Source organism: Aspergillus undulatus (genome assembly GCF_047715775.1).
Source record: "Aspergillus undulatus strain CBS 261.88 unplaced genomic scaffold BDV17scaffold_4, whole genome shotgun sequence".
NCBI classification, from domain to species: domain Eukaryota; kingdom Fungi; phylum Ascomycota; class Eurotiomycetes; order Eurotiales; family Aspergillaceae; genus Aspergillus; species Aspergillus undulatus.
Genome location: NW_027396608.1, coordinates 57,236 through 77,078, shown reverse-complemented (window position 1 = coordinate 77,078; position 19,843 = coordinate 57,236). Strand labels below are relative to the sequence as shown.

General features: G+C 51.9%; 7 protein-coding genes across 7 annotated transcripts; 5 read left to right on the top strand and 2 right to left on the bottom strand.

Annotated features, from left to right (window-relative positions):
- Positions 1-654: 654 nt before the first annotated feature.
- On the top strand, positions 655-1,618 carry BDV17DRAFT_287270 (glycoside hydrolase family 131 protein; the record flags this gene model as incomplete). The annotated part of the gene is made up of 3 exons (XM_073761130.1): positions 655-778; positions 836-1,167; positions 1,274-1,618. The coding sequence occupies 3 exons, from the start codon at positions 655-657 to the stop codon at positions 1,616-1,618; spliced, it is 801 nt and encodes a 266-aa protein (XP_073619730.1).
- Positions 1,619-2,747: 1,129 nt separating this feature from the next.
- optB (small oligopeptide transporter, OPT family) lies at positions 2,748-5,147 on the bottom strand (the record flags this gene model as incomplete). The annotated part of the gene is made up of 1 exon (XM_073761129.1): positions 2,748-5,147. One exon carries the CDS (start codon positions 5,145-5,147, stop codon positions 2,748-2,750), a length of 2,400 nt encoding a protein of 799 aa, XP_073619729.1.
- Positions 5,148-6,520: 1,373 nt separating this feature from the next.
- BDV17DRAFT_299454 (uncharacterized protein) lies at positions 6,521-9,404 on the bottom strand (the record flags this gene model as incomplete). Its single annotated transcript, XM_073763876.1, has 8 exons — positions 8,945-9,404; positions 8,783-8,834; positions 8,612-8,712; positions 8,051-8,557; positions 7,559-7,999; positions 7,252-7,511; positions 6,704-7,204; positions 6,521-6,627 (listed from the first exon to the last, which is right to left on the bottom strand). The coding sequence occupies exons 1-8, from the start codon at positions 8,968-8,970 to the stop codon at positions 6,521-6,523; spliced, it is 1,995 nt and encodes a 664-aa protein (XP_073619728.1). The 5' UTR covers positions 8,971-9,404.
- A 1,827-nt stretch (positions 9,405-11,231) lies between these two features.
- Positions 11,232-11,872, top strand: BDV17DRAFT_279242 (uncharacterized protein; the record flags this gene model as incomplete). The annotated part of the gene is made up of 3 exons (XM_073759685.1): positions 11,232-11,480; positions 11,537-11,749; positions 11,831-11,872. The coding sequence occupies 3 exons, from the start codon at positions 11,232-11,234 to the stop codon at positions 11,870-11,872; spliced, it is 504 nt and encodes a 167-aa protein (XP_073619727.1).
- Positions 11,873-13,383: 1,511 nt separating this feature from the next.
- On the top strand, positions 13,384-14,377 carry BDV17DRAFT_143422 (GFA family protein). Its single transcript, XM_073754338.1, has 3 exons — positions 13,384-13,627; positions 13,679-13,887; positions 13,942-14,377. The coding sequence occupies exons 1-3, from the start codon at positions 13,507-13,509 to the stop codon at positions 14,020-14,022; spliced, it is 411 nt and encodes a 136-aa protein (XP_073619726.1). The 5' UTR covers positions 13,384-13,506; the 3' UTR covers positions 14,023-14,377.
- A 518-nt stretch (positions 14,378-14,895) lies between these two features.
- Positions 14,896-16,431, top strand: BDV17DRAFT_287265 (putative citrate synthase; the record flags this gene model as incomplete). The annotated part of the gene is made up of 5 exons (XM_073761128.1): positions 14,896-15,107; positions 15,157-15,354; positions 15,398-16,141; positions 16,201-16,283; positions 16,352-16,431. 5 exons carry the CDS (start codon positions 14,896-14,898, stop codon positions 16,429-16,431), a joined length of 1,317 nt encoding a protein of 438 aa, XP_073619725.1.
- A 231-nt stretch (positions 16,432-16,662) lies between these two features.
- Positions 16,663-18,367, top strand: BDV17DRAFT_287264 (putative MFS efflux transporter; the record flags this gene model as incomplete). Its single annotated transcript, XM_073761127.1, has 3 exons — positions 16,663-16,959; positions 17,077-17,961; positions 18,011-18,367. The coding sequence occupies 3 exons, from the start codon at positions 16,663-16,665 to the stop codon at positions 18,365-18,367; spliced, it is 1,539 nt and encodes a 512-aa protein (XP_073619724.1).
- Between the last annotated feature and the right edge of the window lie 1,476 nt (positions 18,368-19,843).

The window sequence follows — 19,843 nt, the reverse complement described above, 5'->3', positions numbered from 1 at the left end:
ACAGTACTTGAATTTTATTAGCGTCCACAGAAACCGGGTTGATATACTTACTGTACGAATCTTACGGTTGGTTTTGTTCTTTAAGCGAGCTCTTTCAGGCTTTCTACAATTCCATTTGTTTGTTGTTGCATCTGCCTTGTATCTTATCATGGACTGTGGTCATAGCAAAGTATGATTCATCCCCAATGCCCGCTCATATTTACCTATGAAACCGAATCCTCGTTATCCATACGGTGCAGATTGGTATCGTTCCTCTGGCTCGGTAGATGTACTATAGAGTAGAAATCGTGGTTGCGGCGGTCTGTTAATGTTAAACGAACTGGGCTGCGGCCTACACACCCAAAACTCTGACATGAAGGGGCAACCGAAACCACATTTGCAGATCCTCTTCAACCAGAAAACGGAAATAACTTTGCAGCATATTGCTCCGTGTCTAAATCCTGTCAGAAGTAAATTCAACAATTCATCCGTGACGCTTCCGCAACGGCGCGACGGAGCCGAGTACTCTACATGAAACAATCCGAAACAGCCCTAAAGTCCCTGACATCTGCGGCCCTGGACGTCATATAAAATCGCAGCGCAGGCTGCCAGCACAAGCAAATCCACCAAGTAACCCAAGCAAAAGCCAAGCTCTTCTCTTCAGCAATCGCCACAATGAAACCCATCTCGATCTCAACTCTCCTCCCCTTCCTCTCCGCCGCGACCACGGTCTCAGCGGGTGAAATCCTCTGGAGCGGACTTCTCAATGAGTCTTATGCCGTTGAGGACTTTGATAAATGTATCTCGCCTTCTTCCATATTCACGCCATCTCAACGGTGTTAACAACGAAATCTAGGGTCCTGGTCCTCCCAAACCCCACCCTACCAATGGTACATCCACGGCGACTCAGAAACCTCAACCTACCTCGATGTCTCCCCAGACTACCTAAACCCCAACTCCACCGCGCACGCAGAAGACAATGCTCAAGGCGTCCGGATAAGTATCGATTCGACCTCCTCATGGAACGGGCAGACGATGATGCGGAGCGAGCTCATTCCGCAGATTGACAATACTGCGAGCCCCACAGTGGATTTGGGCGCGGGCAAGAGGTTCTATCATTTCAGTTTGTCCGTCAAGGAGGAGAACTTCCCGGATGTTAGTCTTGAGCATCAGGTGGGCTTTTTCGAGGTATGATGATGATTCCATCTTTCCCCTCCCTTCCCCTCTCTCGAGACGTGTCTTAGACATAGTCGCTAGCGATATATGAGGCGGGTGTTAACGATTTGGTTTGTAGAGCCACTTCACTGAGCTCAAATACGGCGGATCCTCCGACTCCGCCTCAAAACTAGCCTGGTACGCCGGCGGGGCATCGCAGTGGTCGACAGATTTGACGGCGGGTGTATGGTACAACTTTGCTTACGCCATTGACTTTGATGCCGGGACTGTGGCGCTGTATACTTCGACGGGTGGGGAGGATTTGAAGCTGGTTGTTGAGGCCGTTAGTGCGGATGCGCAGAGCAACTCGCAGGACTGGCACGTTGGGCAGTTGAGGCTGGATAATGGGCAGGAGGGCGGGAAGGAGGACTGGTATTGGAGTGGGGTTTATGTTGAAAAGGGCGAAGTCACTCTGAAGGTGTAGACAAAGTGGATTTGCTTCTGTATATAGGATGCCGGGCATTCCTTGTAGATAATGGATCCCAGTAGCAGATGTCGTTGCGCCATCCTGTCTGGCATTGGAACGTTTGCCGCAGCTATTGAAGCTGAGAGTACCTAAGCTCCCAACAGACCAGTTACTACTTGATTGCGGGAGGAGCGAAGGGGGCCGGCCTGGCTCCAACAATCCCGGCCGCTCAAACACCGATTCTCAACATCTTCTTCCACCTTCTTGGCAAAAATATTCTCGAAGTTCATCGATTGCTACATGTCTCCCACTGAAAGGGGACTTCAAGTATCAATATCTCTACTACCGTCTACTACAAACACAAAATACAAGGCCAGCCTCCCCTCCCTCCCCGACCGGAAAGGATTTAGTCGACCATTGAGGCTATGGTCCGAAATCCTCCAAATATACTTTCAGTTCAGTTCGAGAACCCGACGCCATGCAATGTTGGTCTTGAAAGAGAGTCTCATGTTACAGCAAATGGCCAGCAACGGGTAGATACTGCCATTGTCAGCAATGTTGGTATAGCCAAAAATGTGGGCACCAGGCGAGACAAAGTCGTCGTCACGGAGACGAAGCGAAGCGGCCTATCGCCAGTAACACAAATGTTGACCTCGATCCAAGCCCTAATGACTGGGCCCAGCTCCTCAATCAGTTAAACGGGTACCCATCATGACAACTTCCCAGAACGCACAGGGCAACATACAAACAATGTTTGGTATTGCGGCTATTGGCTTTCATGTCCGGCTATACGATTTAGGCGATGAACGCCAGCCATCTGCACCCAATGGGGGGTACATACCACGTGGAGGGATACAGTGCGGCGATCGAGAGAAAAATGCGAGACTGGGACCAGACGAGTATAAATTGGTAGAGCAGGGAGGACTGGTATTGGTGTGAGGTGTATGTTGAGGAGGTGAAATCGAACCTAAGGTGTAATACGGTTTGTACATAGGACATGGTCGAGTTAAGAGGTATTGCATTCAGTTATAACAACATATCTCGTAACATATACCGAGCCTCATATACATACTCAGACAAAGTCAGCCCATGGTAATATCCACCTGCTTAGACACTACAATCTTCAGACAAATGAGTGGCAGTCGGATCACCACTCCTCCGGTCCAAAATTGACTCCAGTCACCTGAACCGCCGTCCCTGCCGCATCCATAGTATCCACCGCAATGTTCGTACCCCACCAGCTCGGGAAGTCCGTCTTGGTCAGGTTCAGCGTAAGGAAGATCAAGATCGTGCTGAGAGCGAGGCCAACGTCCAGCCCAGCCGACAAAACATAGTTGTACTGCATCCACCATCCACGCCACCGGTCGCGAATGTACTTGTTGAAGATATATCCGACGATCCCCCAGGAGATATAGTTGAGAGGGGTGGCAGGAGGAATGAGCGCGGTTCCGCCAAAGATAAGGGGGGCGTTGAGGAGCCGGACGTACTTAGCGTACCGGGTCTTCCTAGAAACCTTGGCGACGACGTAAATGGCGACTGGGAGGCCGAAGCCCACAAGCCAGAACCAGTGTAGGCTGCTGTACATTTGACCTGGAGAGAACATGCGGGCCGGGCCAATGGTGCCCCAAATGACGGAGGCATTGAAGAAGACCCGCCCGTTGGGGCAGGTGTAGCGGTTCACTTGGTCAAGGGAGCACACATTTGAAATCGAGCCAAGCGCCCAGTTCATCACGCATATCTGAACAACGGAAGACCAAAGACAGGCGATCATTTGAGCGGTAAATGTCACTTTTGGTGGGATCTTCATGTAGTGGCCTAATTTCATGTCTTGACAAAAGTACAGACCTTGGGACATAGTGATGTATCCATAGGTCTTGAAAAGCATCATCGCCATGGGTCTAGCGGGCTGCATGTAACCAATGACAAACTCAGTAATCACATTGAGGCCAATTTGGATGTTGGTAGCGGCTTGGATGATTCCGATGGGGACAAACCAGAGTGCTGCCATGATCATCGCGATGATAAAGGCCCACCAGCTAAGGTGCGTTGGGTAGCCTAGTGTTACCCCGAGACCCATTGCCATCATACTAATTGTGACACCCGCATACCACCAAAGTGGGACTGGCTCATATTTGGCCATCAAACGTCCGTGGATGTCCTCTTCCTCGCGGCCGACGCGCCGAAACCTCGCCCAAATGTCCTTTCCATGAAAGAGGCCGGCGTGGACAAGGACTGAGATAATGGCAGCAAAAGACAAACCATAACTGAGCATGAACGTGGTTGACAGGAACAGAGGAGAGTAGCTTTCATATTTTGCCAGGTCTAACGTCATATCGGGCTTGAGGATACGAGAGACATTGTACACCTGACCTGTGTTATCGTAGCTGCTGGAGTCACTGATGGGAAGAAATTTGGCGAATTTGTAGCCGCTGAAATGCAGAGCCGGAGTGAGAATCCAGAACCAAACGACCAGGGCGATTATGGTGTTGGCGATGCCATGCCAGGGCGAAATCAAAGGACTGAAGTTGAAGCCAGAGATCTGTGTCCAGTCAAAAGTTATCGGAATGAGCGATAGCCCAGTCCAACCGCCAAAGAGCTTATTGATGACCACGTTTTGCGGTTTGATCCATGTCACCCAGGCGAAAACGCTGAGAAAGGGCGCAATGTACCCAGGGAACCAGTACCAGACGAACGAGCCAGTCATGCAGTACAGGAACATGCGGTACTTACCAATGGTCCAACCCGAAACTCTTGCCGGATCAGGCTTGTTGTGGTCGTGCAGTGCAGTAAAGAGGGAGGTGTTGATCAGTGTAGACGGCCAGATCATAGCGGATGGGTCAACCAAGAAGCGGTAGAAGAACCCAGCCAAACCAAATCCCAACATCTGTGTCGAGATGGTCGTGAAGATCTCAAAGGCCCAGTCAAAGCGCTGCTTATAGAAGGCCCGCTGGGCCAGCAAGGTATCGGTAGCATACGCCGCCCCGCCGCCAAAGGTAGCATTGGCCATGATGACAGAGATGGCATGCTCCTTCTTGGTGAATGGACCGGGATTGAGATTGAATCTGACTCCGAAGACCTTGTATTGTTTATTTGGCAAGAGCTTGGACCAGGCCACGCCAATGGGGTAGGCGACAACCTGGGCGACGTAAGAAGGAATGATGATGTATGGCTGGCGCATGGAGAAGAGCATGTTGAGCGCGGACCCGATGGTCGAGAGCAAGAGTCCAATCACCCAGGCACGGATCGTGTTGCACTGCCCACCCTCATCTTCGTTGGAGACTGCGGCACGCACTTCGGGGTATGGGGAGTTCTCGAGCAGATCATTGGCAATCTCTTGGCGAGTCTTTGAATCGGCAGTGTTCAGGGCATCGTTGATCTCTTCGGCAACTTCATCAGGAAGGTTTGGGTCCCAATGGTGTTGTTCCTTGATTAGCCGGAGCTGGTGGACGGTGTTGCTCGCAGTAGCACCATCGCCGCCGAGGGTGTTCTCTGGGAGAGAGTCATCGGCCGAAGTGACCCGGACGGGGAGTGAATCTTTCTCCTCCATCCTGAGGGGTAACCCAATGGGTGAGGGTTGAGATGGAATGAGGAAAGAAGCGATGTTTGAGGGAGGAGAGAAGGGAAGAGGGAGGGAGACTTAAGGACTCGAGTTCCGAGTCGCGCCTGGCACCTTCCGAGTCTGGTAGCACTGCATTTATCAACCACGGCACGTCACGTCGCATTCTCTATCAACAACTGACAGGTCCAACTCAATCTAGTTCCTTGGTGCGCGATACAAGCACGCGACTAGGGTCACTAACTGCTTCAATGCCCTTTCACTGGCCATGTTCCTCGTTAGGTTGATTACCTGCAGCAATATCAATGCTTATCGTCCAAATGTCACCGATCCCGCCATTCACCATCCTATCTCACGGCCACATAGACCTCAGGATCCTCGAGTCAGGCTCTCCAGATATCACCGACGTCGTACCATATCTCGGAGATATCCCCAGATAAGCGGTTGACTGGGCCCCAATCCTCGGACTACAATGTGACTCTGGCCTCTGAAAACGCCATGAACGCTTCTCTGTCTAGGACTTGTGGCAACGAAGAATCCAAACGGCGCCAAATTAGTTCCATGTAACATTGCTATCTTCGACCACGCCTAAGCACCGGTGCATACTCCAATCAGTACATGGTTCTAGCGGGTTGGAATTCTCGCTGCAGAGAGGCCGGTGTCGAGTTCGCCGCTTGTTAGAACGGCATCCATATAGGTTCCTTCGAGCAAGTCGGGAATCGCTTTCGATCAGGAACAACATCAAGTCGACGAACAGCGGGTTCCCAGGGAGCTTCAGTCAGCACCTTATCGAGCGGGCCCGGGCCAAGGAGCAATTGGGGTACATAGGCTATGTATGTACTGGACCGTAGCGCCGGGGCTTGAGCTTCGCTAGCTTGGCCGCGACAAGCCTTCTTGGTTTTCATTGGCAGGTTAAAGAGACAAAGGATCATTTGACCAGGTTACTGAAGAATTCTACCCCGTGCAATAGTGGAGTGACTCCTCTGCCCCTATCTAATCTATGAAGCGACAAAAAAAAAAAAAAAAAAAAAAAAAAAAAAAAAAAAAAAAAAAAAAAAAAAAAAAAAAAAAAAAAAAAAAATATTTTGGATCAGGATGCGCTTTGTTCCTAAAGACGATGATACTGGAGTATTATGAAGGCAATGAGGGCTATAAGATAGTCAAACTTTATTCTAGAACAAGCAATAAATTCCCTATGACCATGGCCTATGTATCTATCTATCGCTTCTAGGTATCTAATCCAACGACGACCAAGTCCAACAATCACCAAATCATTCAGCCCGAACCATGATCAAACCCAGAACTTGGGTTATCACTTCCCCTCCAAAGGTCGAAAAAGATCAGGACAGGTCGCCGTCTGTTCTTCACTCGGGGATATTTAGCGCCCACTCAAGGTCCGTCCAGAACTGGTCATCGTAGAGATTAGCCGACTCGATGGCAGGGGGTACACCATCGTTATTCTCTTCGGCGGCTAGGCAGTCGTAAAACGTCAGCGATACGATACCACAAACCTCCCTGAAATGAAACGAAAGAAACGGGAAACGTACGAGAAAGAGGCGGCTCAAACTCATCCTTAAACCACCACATGGCATCAATAATCGGACAAAGCGCAAGCCGCGAGCGAATGCGCAAATTAATCATGATGCTCCCATCTGCCTTCCTAAACGCCTTGGTACTATTGTAGAGATGACTAAGGAACGTCACAATCTTAGTCGGCATATCGCTTGTCGTAACGATCATGAGCTTCGTAAGATTAAGCGACTTCATAAAGTACTCGCGGGCTTTGTCGAAGTCGACCTTTTCGGATGCGTGGCCCTTGATCATGCGGAGGAGGATTGAGCCCGATAGGAGGAGGCCGAACCAGATTTGGGACGGGCAGACGGCGAGGGATTCGAATTCGAGGGACATTTCTTGCACGGCGTCGATTACGGCGCAGGCGGCAGCTTCGAGTTTCGTGAGGCGATTGTCGGCGTAGAGGGTTTGGTTTTTGAAGAGGTGCATCCCGAGGACGCTTAGGGTCGCCACGAGAACGTCGAAACGGGCCATTGCTGGGAGTTTTAGTGTTGGATTTGAGGTCTTGTGGAAGATGCCTTACAGGTAGGGGCGTCAATGTGTAGATCAAGAACGCGCTGCTCGTATGCTTCGAGAAGGAGGTCTAGGCCATCCTCATTTGCTGCAGTCAGGTTGAGGACACCGTATTTGTTCACGGCTGCGCCGCACTGAGTGACGACTTCCTGCGCCTTCATGCGGGTGCGAACGTGAGGAGACATGTGCTGGTAGAGCACCTTGCGCTGTTGGACGTCGTGCGCCATGTCCGGCAGGGTACGAGGAGGCTGACCCTTCATCAAACAAGCACTAGCACAAGTTAGAAATGGCCTCCACCACAAGAAGAGGAGTCCCACCGCTGGTATGTAATGATAGTGTAGGCCCAAAGCTCCGAGCGACGACTGATATCCACCACCAGGGGCATCGGCTGCTTAGTCTTGTGGAACTCATGGCTCGACACGGGGTTATGCATCCCATGCTGCATCGCAACATGGAGGAGCAAGCCAGTCAAGGGAAATATGATGTCCACCCCGCCATCCTCTTTGGGAAAGGGCCAGTTCAGCACGAAGAGCAATCCCTGCACGATATTCCACGGACCGCAACCGGATAAGGGGGAGAGGAAAGCGAGATCGGTAATGGGTTTGACGAGAGCCGAGAAAAGAGTCGGGTTCTTCGCGCAGGTTCGCGACGCAGTGCCGACGATCGCCCAGAAGAGGAACACAGACTGGTCGTACACAAGGTTTGGTGCGGTTCCGACGTCGAGGACGGGGATGAAATGCGCGTACTGGCGGTAAAATCTAGGAGAATACTATCAGCTAGCGCCTGGTGAAATTCGAAATATCTCTTACAAGTCGAAGATCTCATCGATTTCATCGCCGCTCAAGGTCATTCCTCCCAAGGTGCGCGGTAGAGTACGATGCGGGTCAACGCCAGCGAGCGCAAGGCTCTTTTTTCTCGAGACGATCGGCCCCATCCCGACAGGAGGCTGCATTGGCTGAAGGCGAGCTTGTCCACTGGAAGTGTTCTTGTAGATAGATCCAGGCACCAAGTCAGCGAGCTTGGAATTGTGGGTGTTGGAGTTGGGAAACTGAAGTGTTGCAACAGCAAGGTTAGGAAGCGCGTCGGGCCTGGGTTCGGAAAACAAAAGCTGAGGGGTAACAGCACTGGGCGAGGTGAAGAGAGCAGAGTTTTCATCAGAATTTATGCTCGTGGCTGCGTTACGCATGGCAACACCGTCGGCAAGGCTGGCCGAGGTCAAGGTAGGGGAGTCCTGGGATTGCTGATGGAAAGTCACTGCTTGTGTTGAAAGCTGCTTTCTCAGCATCTCAGTCTCCTGTTGCAGCTGCTCAAACTTCCTGGCCCAAGGAATTAGAATCTGAAGTTCAGTAGAAACAGCCTCCGGGGCTCACTGGCGTTTGTGTTCCCTCCGAAACGCTTCAGATAGAACACATTCCAGTCCCAGCTTCTCACAGCGAGAACATGGCTGGGTCTTGTAGGCGTCACAGCGAGCCTGGTCAAATAGCAAGATTAGCAGAGTATAGTGAATCAAGCTGTGTGAACACTTGCGGAGGTCGATGTACCTTCTGTTGGCGGCAAGCAGTACACGCCTTCTTCACTCTCTTCGAAGTAGACCTGTTGAATAGTGAAGGATCAGCATTCAGCAGTTCTTCCACGGAAAGCACCCTGGACGCTTTCGCTTGGAGGAGCACTCCGATTCCTAAAACTCCATGTTGGAAGCTTACTGCAGAGCCGTGTTTTGGTCTTCCATCTCGAAAATAGCAATGTTGTGGCAGGCAGGGCAGGCAGGGCAGGCAGGGCAGGCAGGGCACTCTGAGACGGGGTTAATGTTATTTTCTGAGGCATTACTTCCAGTGTCTGAATTCACTCAGCACCAGTGTTGTGAATCAAGTCAAAGAAGATTGGGTGGAGCTAGAAGGTTGAGTGAATAGAAAACTCGAAGAAGTTAAGACTGTTGGGACCTAAAGGAACAAGCTTTTTCATAGCCACTCACAGCTTCAGGTCCAATGCACAGGCTGCTTAATCTTCCGCTTCAACTCTCATGTAGTTGACAAAAGGCCACTGTGACCCTGCTGCTAAGTGCCGGCTGGCATACCCTTGGGCAGACTCTTAGATTGAGTGTCGCCCTGCCGCAATTGCTTCGACCAAATTCCCTGGGACAACGCGTCAGTGATTACCAGAGACTTCTCAGTCCGGCGTCCACTCTCCAACAACAGAAGCATAAGCGCCTCTCTCGATATCCAAGAATGCGGTAAGAGAGGTCGGAGGCGAGAGGCGCAAGAAACGTTGGTACTTCTTAATGTCCACTTCTACCAGCTCCAAGAGAAGCTAACGTCCCTTCCTTGTATTGCAGACCGCGTACAGATAGCGAATCCAGGGCTGAGTACAACCACACCGAACGGAGACTTGAGTGCCCTGCGAAAACCGCTGTCGACAAATGTACTGTGATCAAGCCCTGGCCACTTTAGTTGGCAGTACCCCGGCAGCTCGAGTCCTAGATAGGTTGCTCGAAGAGGGGGTGCAGTGCGATCTGGGAGGGACCGGAGCGGTACCGGCTGCTATTTCCTCGACCTGCACAATGACCGGGGAGGGACCGGCACTGTTTGTTCACCGGCCTCTTTTCTACCCTTGGCGCTCAATAACGGGGACCGTTAAGACGGTGATAACTGAAGTTTGCTCCTGAAAGGTGGCGAGGTTGATCTTTCCTTCCTGCATGGGATAAATAAGCCGCCGGTGACCGGTCTTGGTTGCAATAACAGTTTATATATACAAACACACTCCCACCGACACACTGTCAGTGGGAAATTGAGAGAATCTTTGTCTTTACAATGATTTGCAGAGGGTTGAAGCCCTCAACTCGCAGACCAGGTCATGAAGACAGACACGAGCGTGCTAGAGCTGGCGCCCATCTACTTGCCTTGTCCTCCACCACTATCCCAGCACAACCTACGGGCCTAGTTCCTCAGGCTCGCTCCCGTTGCCACGCAATTGAGGAAGCTGCCCTTCTCATCGCAAGAGGGTCGTTGGGCCCCTGATCAGTCACATGTTGCCGAGCTTAGTCGCACAAGCAGGCAGAAAAGAAACGTCCATCTGGCGTCTCAAGGGGACGAACGGTGACGAACGATCAAGGCACAACGGACATTACCCCTGTCCTCGTTCAGGGTGAAGCTCTCCTTGATGCTACAGTATGACGGCCGACACTTGAAGTTGCTCTGACCTTTGGTGACATGAATATACAGTAACATTAAAAGGTGTCCTCGAGACCGACCTGGTACCGGGTATTTTGCCGCGGGTACATGGTCGTAGCCGGTTGACAACACATCTCGCGTCGACGTTACAGAAAGGTCGGTATCAAACTGCTGCAGATTAGAACGTCCATGCTTGCTGGGTTCGCATGTCCCTCGTGCCACGAACGCTCAGGCGTTCGTTGAAGACCAGCCGGGTGTTCTCGAGCGCGGATTCGACTTCATGCCTTGCTCAACACCGACGGTCGATTTTCATCGTCATACGATATTGGGCTCGATGCGTGCGGTGGTACTTTGTGCGAAGGTAGCATTCCAAGCCATTTTGTTCAGGTTTACCTGACAGGATACCCTGGGGCGACAGGAAAACGTCTAGGGAGGCAGACAGGGTCGGCTGCGCGAATGTACTGAGCCTAGCCAGCATGTTATGCAAACCCGAAGTTTGTTACGATAACATTTGACGGAAGGGCCTCTTCAGTACCCAAGTGACCTGCGACTTGGTCGCAGACCGATGGTAGTCAACCTCAAAGGTGTCATCAAGTGCCCTTCGTTGGGCCCATTTGCTCAACATTCTCCGCAATGGTATCAGCCTGATGGGTGTCAGAAGTAGTCAGCCACGAAGTCCTCATTCGCCCGTCGACTGAGGCGATACTGACATCAGTGTGGCAAGCCATCACCACTTCTCAAACCGAGCACCCAACATCATTCCAGCCTCGCCAGCAAAATAAAAAAAAACACGTAGAAACATCAACTTGGTCGCAATCTCACTATGTCTGACTTACCATCGATCGAAGAACTCGAGCGCGCCGCCGAAAGCGGCCAGCGCATCACGCCCGATGACGTCTCGGCGATCGCGCAGCTCGAAATAGAGTTGAACGGTGCTCCAGGGGACGCTTCAGCGACCGCTCAAGACTTTATGGCGTCACAGATGAGCTTTGACGCGAAGCTGGATCAACTTGTGGAAAATGGTGACAGTCGTATCTCGCAGCAAGATGCGCAAGAGGTCCATGACTTGGAGGTCTGCATTGCCCTTCCAGATACAGGAGAATATGTTAATACTAATCAAGTTCTTAGGGTCGGGCCTTCCATAGGACTCCAGGTAGAGCATCCGTCGCGGCTCAGATCAGAGCTATCGCGGATCGAAATGAAGCGCTAGGTCTTCCTCCCGTATCTGCGGATGCGCCAGCGGCATTTGTGACGCAGAAAGATGCGAGCGACGCTCAGCGCGCAGAGTCCAGGATCTACGGCGGACAGAATCCGAGGGATGGGATGGCCGCACAGATGCAGGTGGGTAGAATTGTGGATCTGCTCTGGATGTAGCTCCAGCCATCCAGTTCACCGGTATGAACTTGGCTAATCGCTTAAAAGAGCGCAGCGGATAAGCTTGAAGCTGCCAGACATGAGATCTAGGTTGAGCTTTGTTGGGTAGCACGGAACGCGCTTACGAGTACGCTGACCAAAGTATTTGTCAAGTTGGTTGACAGTTTTGTCTAATCTATCATTCGCTTACAGTGCTGAATCAATATTGCTGCTGCATATACTTCTTGGCCGGGCTAACATTGGACCGAAGATACCTGGTGTCTGAGTTGGACCAGTGCTGCCCTCGATTGGCAGATATGCATGATCATTCATTCATTGTGCTGCGTATTGTCTTGAGGCGACTCGGAAGTTCTAGAGATTAGTCCTCGTATATATATATATATTTCCAATGCAACAACATCATCCTCCTGTATGCGGAATCCTGAGACGTCTGGAATAAAGTTCTTTCGCATGAAGTTCTCTCAAATTACCAAGGCACGACCTGCTCTCGACGAATGCTCATCACCGAATTGTTGTGCATGGACTGTGCACTAAGTTGAGGTTGAGGTTCTGTTGGTGTGCACTTGGAGCCGCCGACGGACCATATGCCAACGCTTTTGGTGGGAAGGTCGGGTGAACTGATGCTCGCGCCATGATTCAACGCCTAGGAGCTTTCAGGCGAAACAAGAAGGACCCCTGGGTAGTAATTGAGTTTTCGCAGAGCTCCATCTGTCTCTAAGCGTTTACGCCGTATCTAGAGTCTCCGTAGAACATTCTCGTGGTCTGTGGGCGACGTGAATACGCCGGTCAAGAAACCGATCTGCAGATCGACAGCAGCGCTTATCATCCCAGCCCCTCGTCACGTTTGTTGCCCATTCTTCGACCATTCCGCCCTGCAGACGACGTGTATATTTGTATATTATATTCGACCGTGACAAATACTTGCAGCGGGGTCGGTGATTTGAATTGCAGCTGCAGGACAAGCTCCGACCGGGGCCAGGTCTCCGGATGGGCCCCGTTGGTAGGATTTGCCTAGGATGACAGAGGTGCGATTAGCTCCATGGCTGATAGAGCCAAAGGATTGATTGGTTCAAACCTAGGGTGTTTTGCTCCTCCGGCCTTAATGGAGAAATGCTCCAGGGAAAATCCGGTTCGTCGATGGAAACTGGGGTTGCCCCTCTGCCCCTCCGTAGCATGATAGCACGGTGGGAGCTCGTCAGCTCGTCAAGTCGATGTCAACGCCATCGCCGATGGAGAAAGTAGCAAGAGGAAGCAATTGAATCGATAGCGATTGAGAAGAGCTTTAGACTCAGTCGGTGTGATAGAGGAAAAAGCAGAACAGAGTAACAAAAGTTGTAAGGTGGAAGGAGTCTGGAGTACCGTGACCTGCAGTCAGTGATGCAACCCGGTCGGCCCCTCTTCTCTGACCTCCTTCTTCCCCTCCATGACAAATTCTGTGCTTAGCTCTGTCCCTCTGTGGCTCTCCGGTGGCTCGCATCGAGCTGTGCGATCGTGTCGACCATGGTTTCTCGATCAGGAGAAGGCCTCACCCTGTCGGCCCTGCTCGGTCGGCCAGGTCAGCCAGGCTATAAATACTGCTCTCCTCCGCAGTCCTTCTCAAGGGTCCTCAATCCGTGAGCACCTTGATCGCTACTTCCTATCTTCTATCCAATCAGACACGCGAAAACCCTCGATTTTCGAATACCAGCTTTAGCTCAGCCAATCCTATCCTCTCTCTCTTCACAATGCCTTTGACTGGACACTGTCTGTGCGGTGCTGTCACCTACAAGGCCGAGGTTGACAAGCCCCTCATTACTGCCTACGACCACTGCGACGACTGCCAGCGCCAGTCCGGCTCTACCTACTGTATGCGCACGCACGCTTTCACTTGCAATTGATCTGTTCTAACTGCTTCAGCCCTCGTCACCGTCGTCCCCAAGGACTCCCTGACTATCAACGGCCCCACTAAGAGCTTCGCGAAGAACGGCAGCTCCGGCAAGCCCGTCCACCGTATCTTCTGCGGCGAGTGCGGTTCGCCCATCGCTCACGACCCTGAGGCTGCTCCTCCTATCATCGCCCTCAAGGCCGGTACTCTCGACTCTGAGATCAAGAAGACCCTCAAGCCCGTACGTTTCTTCAACTCTTCATCGCTGAGACATTTTATTTACGCTTTCTGCCAGGACACTGAGATCTGGACCGTCGGCAAGCTTCCCTTCTGCCAGGAGAAGCTTGAGCACCCCTTCGAGCACATGCCCCAGTAAGCGGCGTGACGAAAAACGGAGACGATTTATGATGGAACGACATGCGGAGTACTACTGTGGCGATAATTAGCAAAAATACGATTATATTCCTGGTCCCATTTCTTGTCCCATATCCCCGCATGGACATCATCTATGGCCTTGATCGAAACTATCAGCGAAAACCCATTTCATAAAATGAATGCTCTCGGGTGTCGTTGTCCCGCTTACATTCAAGGCCTGCCTAGAATATGCGGACGGCAGTTCAGTGCTCGTAGATCCTGTCGTTGACATCGCTGATTGATATCGCTGATTGGCATCGGTTACAATTATGAATAAGGAACGATGTATGTCGACGAATGCCTTGCGCTCGCTGTATGTATGGCAGGCACATACTAGTACCTAGGTCCTTGTTACCTGGTTTCGGAATGTATGACACGTGCCAGGAAGGAGCAATCGACGTCAGTTGATCCTGCCTTCCGGAGTAATTCCACGAGACGCCATCGTTGTCTGGACCAACTGGGAAGACGTGGGTCCTCTACCTGGCAAAGCACCCTGACGTCGATTTTATATCTCGAACAATTTATGATGAGCTGGCAGGCCGGTCCCGGGCATTGACATGTTGCCATCTCGTTCCAATCATGCCCGGAGTAATATTGTGATTCAGACGGGCACATGGATGCCGGTGAGACAAGCAGAAAATCACTCTTGCTGAGAGATCCAAGCGCGCGGTATGAAGAATCCATTCGTCAGCTCTGTGTAAGTTATCCCGACCAAGGAGAGCCGCGACACAGGCTTGTCTCTTCGGATTCACCGCAGTTGCCACCAACTGCATATACAAAAGCTGGCTTTGACGCTGACGCTGATAGAGCCCCGATTTCATTGTCAATTAGCACAATGTCTTCCGGCACTCTTTACGTCAGAGATTCACGGACCAATAGCCAGTACGAAATCCCGATACGGAGGAATGCTGTATCCGCAAAAGACTTCAAGAAAATCAAGGCGCTGGAGGTGGGCGCGAATCGAGCGGATCAGGTCTCCGGCGGGCTCAGAGTGCATGATCCAGGATTGTGCAATACGACAGTCGTTGAAAGCGCTATAAGCTTCTCGTGCGAACATCCTAATCCATTCCGGGGCGACATAACTGACGGTTGGTAGAGACCACGATACGGGGTTACTCCTCTTCCGCGGTTACAGCTTGGAGGAGTTATGGATGAGCGATTTTGAGGATATGCTATATCTTCTAGTCTGGGGAGAGTATCCGACAGTGAAGCAAAAGGAGGGTCTTCGGTTGAAGTTGGCCAAGCAAATGCTGGCAGTTCCGGAAAGCGTTCAGAAGGCTATACAGTCTCTTCCGTACGTTCTCCTCCTATGTTCTTGTCGTCACTAATAAGCCTAGAACCAATACACCCCCGTTGGCAATGATGCTAACAGGCCTTTCCGCATATCTGGCTTGTATTCCCGATTCAATCCCTGCATCGACCTCCTCAGATCAGTACCAGGGCAACCACGACAACGTTGATCATGCTGTCCTACGTACAATTGCCGGGTACGCAGTCGTGTTTGGGATCGCCGCTAGCCATCGAAAGAGAATTAAGTTCGCGCCTCCATCTCTGGAGAATACCTACTGTGAGAACTTGTTCATCATGGCGGGTCTAGTCGATCCTGACACCGGAAAGCCCGACCCCGTTAAGCTGTCATGTTTCCGTCGGTTTGCCATGCTCAACGCTGATCACGGCATGGCATTGGCGGTCTTTTCCGCACTTGTAACAGCATCTTCCTTGACAGATCCCATCTCATGCCTGATCACCTCTGTCACATCAGCATGGGGCCCGCTGCACTTCGGTGCAACTGAATCCGCCCAACGGGCCCTCAACGAGATTGGCACTGTCGACAGGATCCCCGCCTTCCTGGAGGAAGTCAAACAGAAACGCAGAAGGCTGTTTGGCTATGGCCACCGCTCGTACAAAGGTGTTGACCCCCGGGTCCGTCCTATCCAGTCAATCTTAAAAGACCTCCCCTCCACCCGCCTCCTGAAACTAGCCGAGGCGATTGAGGCGGCAGCTTCAGGAGATGAGTACTTTCGCAAAAGGAGCCTGCATCCCAATGCAGATTTCTACGGGAACTTTGTCTTCACGGGCATGTAAGTTGCCCCACAGGATCTTAGGTTCCCCTGACCATCTAACGACTGTCTCTGATTAGCGGATTCGACCTTGAGATGATCCCCGCCGCCATGCTGGCACAGCGAATCATGGGCATCATGGCCCACTGGCGGGAGTACATGCGTGAGTTGCTCCCGTACCCGATACAACGGTGACTGTTATATACCGGAGGATTCTAACCCAACCTATAGTGACGTGCGGCAAGTTGTTGCGCCCAGCCCATCTCTACACTGGAGATGCGCGAGAGGATGCACCTCGGCCGAAGATTTGAGACCGCTACGTAGTTGTGTGGTCGGATATCTGTGATGAGAAGTTGTGTCGAGACTTGGCTACTCGAGCAGGAGTCTGGCCGTGGTAGGTCCTAGCTCAGTCTACTGCCGGTTTTGATGTAATAGGAATCTCCACATGCTGCACTCCATATATCAGTATAACCGAGTAAACCTTGCCCTCGGGATAGAGATTTCTTCCTTCAATCCAAAAATCACCCAGTGGAATCAAGACAATGCCACCTCCCACCGAAACAACCCCCCTCCTACGCCCTCCCCCGGCATCTCCCCCTTCATCCCCGCCTCAGTCTCCCTCACCTCCATCTACACCACCACCACCACCACCATCCTCTAAACCCCCTCAAAAGAAAATATACACAACGACCCAAAAACGCCTCATAATTCTAATCGCAACCCTCGCCTCCTCCCTCTCCCCACTAAGCTCAAACATCTACTACCCAGCCCTGAACAGCATAGGAGAAGAACTGCACGTTTCGTCCGCGAAAATCAATCTTACTATCACGGCGTATATGGTTAGTTCTTCTTTCCCATTAACACCCCGCGCCCCCCCCCCCCACCTTCCCCCCTCTCCTGAAAAAAACGAATAGTGTCAGACAGACTTAAAGGGGGATTGTTGATGAGAGGTATAGGTCTGTCAATCCCTCTCCCCAACCCTAACAGCCTCTCTCTCCGACACCCAAGGGCGAAAGAAATCCTACATATTCTGTCTCTCCCTCTACATACTCTCAAACACGCTCCTCGCAAGCTCCGCAACATGCCACAGCTTCGCAGCCCTCCTAGCTTACCGGGGCCTCCAAAGCACAGGCATCTCAGGAACAGTCGCGCTCTCTGCGGCCGTCGCTGCGGACCTTGTTGAGCCGGATGAGAGGGGGATGTATATGGGCTTGACGAGTTTGGGGAATGTTATTGCGCCCACTTTGGGGCCAGTGTTGGGGGGTGTGCTTGTAGGGGGGTTTGGGTGGAGGGGGGTGTTTTGGGCTTTGGCGGTTGCGGGGGGAGGGATGCTTCTGGGTATGACTGGGTTTTTTCCGGAGACGAGGGGGTATAAGCAACAGCTTCAAGGACAAGAACGAGAACGAGACAGGAGACGGCGAGACGAGGAACTGGTGAAAACGAGCCAGAAAAAAGCCCTCCTTTCCCTCCTCAAACCCCTATCCTCACTTTCCCTAATCCTCCACTTCCCAACTGGGCTCATCCTCCTCTCGAATGGGCTCATCTTCGCATCATACTATGCTATAACGGCGGGAATACCCTCGCAGTTCAAAGACATCTACGGACTATCTGATATGGGGATCGGGCTGGTCTTTTTACCAGCTGGGGTGGGTTCGTTGGCGTCTGCAACGTTTAATGGGAGGGTTGTGGATTGGAATTATAGGCGGTGCTGTGAGGGGTTCGACACGAAGAGGAAGGATGGGAATGGAGATGGAGATGGAGATGCAGAGCCAGATGGTACGACGGTTCAGAGAGCATTCTCTGTTGAGCGGGCGAGGTTGCAGATTGGGGGGCCGATGACTGTAAGTACACATATCCCTCTCAATCAGGTCCAATCGCTAACGGATGCAGTTCCTCAGCGCCATGGCGATCCTAACTTACGGCCTGGTACTAGACCTGCGCCCTCCACTGCCCGTCTCACTCGTTCTAATCTTTCTGGTGTCATTCTCCGTCACGGCCTCATACAATGTGATGAACGTGCTGCTGGTGGATCTGTACTACAGCATACCTGCAACGGTCATGGCGACAAACAACTTCGTTCGGTGCTTTTTAGGCGCGGCGAGTACAGCGCTTGTTACGCCGATGATCGATAGACTTGGGAATGGGAGGACCTACGCGGTTGTTGCGACGTTGATTGTTGGTGTTTGCTGTCCGCTATTGGGAATTGTATATTGGAGGGGCTCCAGTGGAGGGCACAGGGAGAGGTAAAAAGCTTTGCAAGGCCCTCTTTGTCGGGGATGATAGAATAGCGTGTAAATTATAGACTGGTCGCTCTGGATTGCTTCGTCGCTTAACTCGCCGTCCTGATAGTCACCGAGAGGTCAAGAAAAACCCACAAGTTACACGTCTGAGCTGTGCAGTTGGGGTTTGTTCGTATAAAGTGAGTGGACGTCAGGGAATGAACAATATTTGATCTGAACCATGCTGCGATAGCGTCAGATAATCAAAAAAAAGCAACAGAATGCGTCTCAAGGGTTTCATCATTCTCGCCTTCGCATGGGCATGCGCCGCTCTCGCGGAGGACGACCTCGCGGAAAATAACCCCTTGCCGACAGGCTTGCCTACCCTTGAGCTTCGATACCCTGACACGGAATGGATATCCCCTGGAGACACTCTGCTCATGTCAGGTATGATGGCTCAGGTCTCTTGGTGAATCAGGCTAAACACGATCAGATACGCATCCTCTGCCACGAATCAGCACCGTGGGGCTCCAGTCGAACACGACCTACCTGCTGGTCTGTGTCGATCTAGACGTCCTGTATGGGGACGCTATGACCGTTATTCTGCATTGGTACCAGGGAAATATGGTATTCCACCAGGGGGACCCCTGGCTCAAGCCGGGTAGACACGGGCAAGGTCGATTCGACAAGCACCCGGCCGAGTATATCGCCCCTCAGCCGCCACCGAACTCACATCATCGATACGTGTATCTTGCCTTTGAGCAGCACGACAGATACACCTTTCCCGAGTGTTTCCAACATATCTTCCCCAAGACCATGGAGGCAAGGGCGGGATTCGACCTACGTCAATTCGTACGGGTTACTGGCCTCCAACGACCCGTGGCTGGGAACTATTTCTTTGTAAACAATGACGAGGTTGTGACGGGGACGTCAACGACACCCAGTGCGAGCCCAACAACAACGTGGGTGAGATCGGCGCACTGTAGCCAGCCGGTGATTGCAACGGCTACCACTCCAGCAGGTGTTCGGGAGCATGTGAGAGGGTCGAGCGGGCAGCAAGCTGTCATGTAGTACAAGTGTATGGTGGGGATACTATCCGTTGGCGGTTTGCTGGACTGCGTTGAACCCGTCGTTCCGGGAGTTAATTAGTTCAAGAAATCGTGTAACCCACACGGTCTAGGGCCGTTAGTTGGGGGGTTGGCGCCGTGAACAATGCAAAGGCTTGATTTGTTGGACCGTTCCTTTCTTGTGCAGGGTCCGAGGCTGAGACTGGACTGAGAGCGACGAACTCGCATAACTTGACTAGATGTAAGAGCTGATGGTACACAACGCTCGTGATAAGCATCTGCACCCGTACCTTGGATTGCACAAACCATGCGTGGTTTCGAGCAGCAAGAGACCGAACACCCAAGAAATCAAGGGGCTTGTGGACACTCCATGTGGTACGTGGGTCATGTAACGTGAATGAGCCAGACAGAGTCGAGATGCGGTGCCATTGCTACCC